Source organism: Octopus bimaculoides, chromosome 20 (assembly GCF_001194135.2).
Source record: "Octopus bimaculoides isolate UCB-OBI-ISO-001 chromosome 20, ASM119413v2, whole genome shotgun sequence".
NCBI classification, from domain to species: domain Eukaryota; kingdom Metazoa; phylum Mollusca; class Cephalopoda; order Octopoda; family Octopodidae; genus Octopus; species Octopus bimaculoides.
This window is the reverse complement of record NC_069000.1, coordinates 40,985,778-40,990,755: the sequence shown is the minus strand read 5'-3', so window position 1 is coordinate 40,990,755 and position 4,978 is coordinate 40,985,778. Positions and strand designations below refer to the sequence as shown.

The following is a 4,978-nucleotide window of genomic DNA, read 5'->3' as shown; positions in this document are numbered from 1 at the left end:
GAAATATTGCTGGTCATTTAGTCTGGCCCGCTGTAGTATCTACCCTCATGTAAACGTTGAAACGAAAAAAAGATTTCCACAATTTTTACTGAAAAGAAGTAATTATATTTAGTAGTTTTATATAAACAACTTAGTGGAGGCGCAATGACCCAGTGGTTAGGGCAGTGGTCATAGGATCGCGGTTTCGATTCCCAGACCGGGCGTTGTGAGTGTTTATTGAGCGAAAACACCTAAAGCTCCACGAGGCTCCGGCAGGGGATGGTGGCGAACCCTGCTGTACTCTTCCACCACGACTTTCTCTCACTCTTTCTTCCTGTTTCTGTTGTACCTGTATTTCAATGAGTCCGCCTTGTCACACTGTGTCACGCTGAATATCCCCGAAAACTACGTTAAGGGTACACGTGTCTGTGGAGTGCTCAGCCACTTGCACGTTAATTTCACGAGCAGGCTGTTCCGTTGATCGGATCAACTGGAACCCTCGACGTCGTAAACGACGGAGTGCCAGCAATAAACAACTTAATATCACACTACTAGATCTTTTACCTTCCTTAAACATGAAAATGAAATAGACTTGTGATGTGTATGGCTACCATACAGTTATATTCATCTCCTACAAAAGATCTTGTGATTGTGAATAAAAAATTGATTAGCGCAGCGTGGCTGTGTGGTAAAAAAGCATGCTTCTCAACTACATGGTCCCACTGTTTGGCACCTCGGGTAAGTGTCTTCTACTATAGCCTCGGGCTGACCAAAGCCTTGTGAGTGGATTTGGTAGACGGAAACTGAAAGAGGCCTGTTGCCTATGTGTGTGTGTGGTCTCCCCCTCCCCCCTCCTGCCCACCATCGCTTGACAACCGATGTTGGTGTGTTTAGATCCCCGTCACCTAGAAGCTCGGCATAAAAACTGATGGAATAAGTACTAGGCTTAAAAAGAATGATTTCTAGGATCGATTTGTTCGACTAAAGGCGGTGCTCCAACAGTCCAATGTCTGAAAACTAAACGAATACTGACACGAATACTGAACCAATGTTGTTTGAGTCAATTCAACGAACAATCCCTAACGTGATTACAGGTCTGTTAGAAATAGCAGCAGTATTTCGCTCAAATCAAACTACTCCAACTTAAATGACACAAATCGTTGTTTACGATAGCTAACGAAATAGTTGCGATGGTCATTGCTAGAATGACTACATTTCTTTTGCCTTTCATCCTTTCGTGATCGATTAAATAAGTACCAGTTATGCACTGGGGTCGATGAAATCGACATAATCCCTTTGTATGTCCTTGTTTGTTCCGCCTATGTAGGCAATGAAGAAATAAATACCTCAATTTCGATACTCTAAAGACTTTGCCAATCCACTATTCTAACACCAATAAGAATATGAATGATCCTTTCTACTACTGTGGCGAGTATCATGACATGCGCTGCAAGAATAGACTTGACTGAACGACTATAAACAATAGCGGTCTGAGTGAGAGATACAGAGAGTAGGCGTTAATCACCGGAAGTCGTTAGGTGTCGTTTCGGCAGTTTGTCGGAATACCACTTGTTGGCTTGTGTATAGTACGTGGAGAGTTTGTTGGATTGCTAGGTTATTGGTATCCCGCTTCATTATATGTTTTATTGTTACTACCAGGTGATAGTGTAAACAAGCATCGTCATCAATAGTGGCTATACTACTATAATTGGCGACGACTAACTACGTTACAATATCTACTATAGGCACAAAGCCTCAAATCTGCGAGTAGAGGGTAAGTCAATTATACCCAGTGTTCAACTGATACCTATTTTATTGACCCCGAAAGGATAAAAGGCGAAGCTGATTTAGGCGAAATTTGAATTAAGTCTAATATCTTGTCCGTTCGAATAGGAAAGTCCCACAAAATATTATTATTATTATTATTATTATTATTATTATTATTATTATTATTATTATTTTATGTTTGACTTTTGCTTTGCATTTGTACAAGTTGGATCCAAGTCTCACGCAGAGACCTCAAGAGACAACAAGTTAGAAGTTCATATCATTATTATTATTATTATTATTATTATTGTTGTTGTTGTTGTTGTTGTTGTTGTTGTTGTTATTAAGGCGGCGAACTGAGTTCAGATTCTGCCGAAGTCGACTTTGCTTTGAACATTTCGGGATCGATTAAATAAGTACCAGTTGAACACTGGGGGTCGATGTAATCGACTCATCCCCACCTCCCGCAAGCTGCCCTTGTGGCAAAATTTGAAGCCTTTATTATTGTTGCTGTTGTATATTGCAATTTACTTGGTGGTATCTCCTCCTTGCAAAGATATTTCAACGTTGGAAAGATTCGATGCGGGTGGGAAGAAAGCATGTTTTCGCGTGTGTCCATGTGTTTGCTTGTATTTGGAAGAGTAAGAGAGAGGGGAGAATAATAGTGAACAAGTTATGTTGAATATTTTCTTGCCTCCCAAAATGCCAAGTCTTGTGTCCACAGTTGAAAGGATTATTAACTTCTACTTAAACATTTCCAGGGTTTCGGTAGAAGATAAGGTGACATATTTACAGAGATGGGGTTCGTAGTTGAATGATCTGATCTTCGTACATGCATTCAATTTTCTTTGTTTTTTAGAGCATAGATGGAATAATGGATTCAGGCAAGGCTTGATTCCAGAACGTAAGAGAAAGTAACATATACATTAGATATTAGATATGAATATAAACGATTTTGTTTGATTAAATAAAATAGAAAGAGTTTTAATACTGCTAAACTAGTATCGTCGTTGTTTTGTTTGAAATTGCAGGAACTGGGGTAAAAAACAATTTGATTCGGCAATAAACTTTGCCACTTGTCTTTCCAAGTTTTCTTTTTGGTTTTTGTTTCATTTTTGTATATAATATTTTTGTATTCTATAATGATATGAAATACACTGTAGCTTTTTTTTTAATTTTTGTTCTTTGTAATTCGATGTTCTACAATTTCTTTTAACCTTTATTTTCTTTCATTTCGTATTTCAGACCAACTTGCAGAGATAAAAAAAACATCTATGGCTCTTCTCTTGTGTCGTAACATAGACAACTTAGATAAAGTAAAAGAAAAAGCTTTTGAATTGGCTTCGTGAGTATTCACTTCATCATTATAAGCAATAATGATTATTTTTAATCTCTTGTTTCCTTAATTATTCTCTGAAATAAAATTATACAGACAATTATGCTCAAATTTCATGCATATTATATATCGGAAATTACGTACTATTCAACCATTCCAGTGCAATGAATTCATGTGAACGTAGAATTCTTGTAAGTTCCGAGGTTGATTACTTAGATTAAACCCTTCAAATTGGTGCACAGCATAGCAGCCATCGAACAATGTAAAATAGATTTTAAGGTCAAATTCCGATGTTACGTTAATGTGATAACAGCCACATTACTGACACTCATTTAAGCTACGATCTTCCGCTCAGTACAAGCCGGTCATCACCTACTACACCGGTCACATTGACGGGGCTCTATGCGATATAGATGCGTTTCTTGCAATTTGTGCGGTTTTTCGAAAACAATTAAGAAGTATTTGACAAATTTGCTATGAGAATGTGAGTCTGGAATTTATTATTTTTCACATATATGGTATGTTGTAGCCGGCCTTAGAGTAATTGATGTTAATAGTTTATTTTGTATTTTATAGTTTGTCTCGCATTCTATGTTATAAACAAATATTTTCCAGTTTATTTCTGTTGTATGTGTTTGTATGATGTATTCGGTGTTGTTCCTGTCTTCTATCCGACGGACAATTTCATTCGTGTAATTTAGATTATTGCTTATGCTACGTTGTAATATATAATTGTTGAAAATTTCTACATTATTTTATTGTATGTATACTTTGTAGTATGTATGACATCATTTTTATTGCCGATACCATTCTGTATATTTGTTATTTATATTTGTCTACACTGACTGGAATTAACTGTTTCCATATAATAAAGTTACTGTCATGTCCTCCGGGGTTTAGATGTTTCATCGTTGATCATGTTTTTACATGTAATTTGTGAACTGTGTCCGGGTTGAATTGAATAATAGAAATGTGTAGTTGTGCTTTTGCATAGCTCTGTATGTGTATACGTGCGTATACTTTAATAAGAACAAGCAAGTGAATTATTTATGTTTCTTCTAGTCGCAATTATTGTAGTTGCTGTTTTTATCATTCTTAATCTTTACTTCTCATTTCTTCTAGCGTTTTTTCATTATTGTTTATCTTTACACTGTGCATTTATTTATTGTCATTTTTATTGTTTCTAGGGGTGATGTCGATTGTTCTACAATACCCGAAATAGATTTTTGTAAGTATCATGGTGTTGCTTCGACTTGGACTGCTTTTAGAATCGCTCCTGGTACATGTAGATTTTTCCAGATACAAGCCCGGAAATGTCAGTCAAGCAGAGTAGATGCATGTCCTTGCATTGGTAGTCCGTTTAAAATAGAGAGCTGCCCAAATCAAATTACAACTCCTGAAATGCAGCTCATCTATCGATTCTTAGAGATGAGGATGGGAAATGATGCGCAATCTCTGGCGTATAAGGATAACTACGAGAAGCTCATGGAAAGAGCGCAATTTCTATTTGAGGAAATGACCAATAAATAAGAGCAATGCAAGGATTAGCAACAGCAGCAGCAGCAGCAGTGATAGTAAAAGTAGTAGTAGTAGTAGTAGTAGTAGTAGTAGTAGTAGTAGTAGTAGTAGTAGTAGTAGTAGTATGTAATGTTTTTCTATATATAATGTTGATTTATAAAGTATAGAAAAGAATTAAAATAGTATATAGAATATATATATATGTGTATATGTATAAATGTATATATGTGTATGCGTGTGTGTGTATGTATATGTATGTATGTATATGTATATATATATATATATTTATGTATGTATGTATGTATGTATCTATCTATCTATCTATCTATCTATCTATCTATCTATCTATCTATATATATATATATATATATATATATA

The 4,978-nt window shown here is 35.8% G+C and overlaps 1 protein-coding gene across 1 annotated transcript in view; it reads left to right on the top strand.

The window, feature by feature from the left end:
- LOC106877965 (peroxidase mlt-7) overlaps positions 1-4,865 on the top strand; it is an 18,994-nt gene extending 14,129 nt beyond the window's left edge. Inside the window, exons 9-10 of the mRNA XM_014927043.2 lie at positions 2,992-3,091; positions 4,270-4,865. Of these exons, the coding sequence (XP_014782529.1) occupies positions 2,992-3,091; positions 4,270-4,612 (443 nt within the window). The 3' untranslated portion in view covers positions 4,613-4,865. The remainder of the gene's footprint in view (positions 1-2,991; positions 3,092-4,269) is intronic.
- The last annotated feature ends 113 nt before the right edge of the window (positions 4,866-4,978 follow it).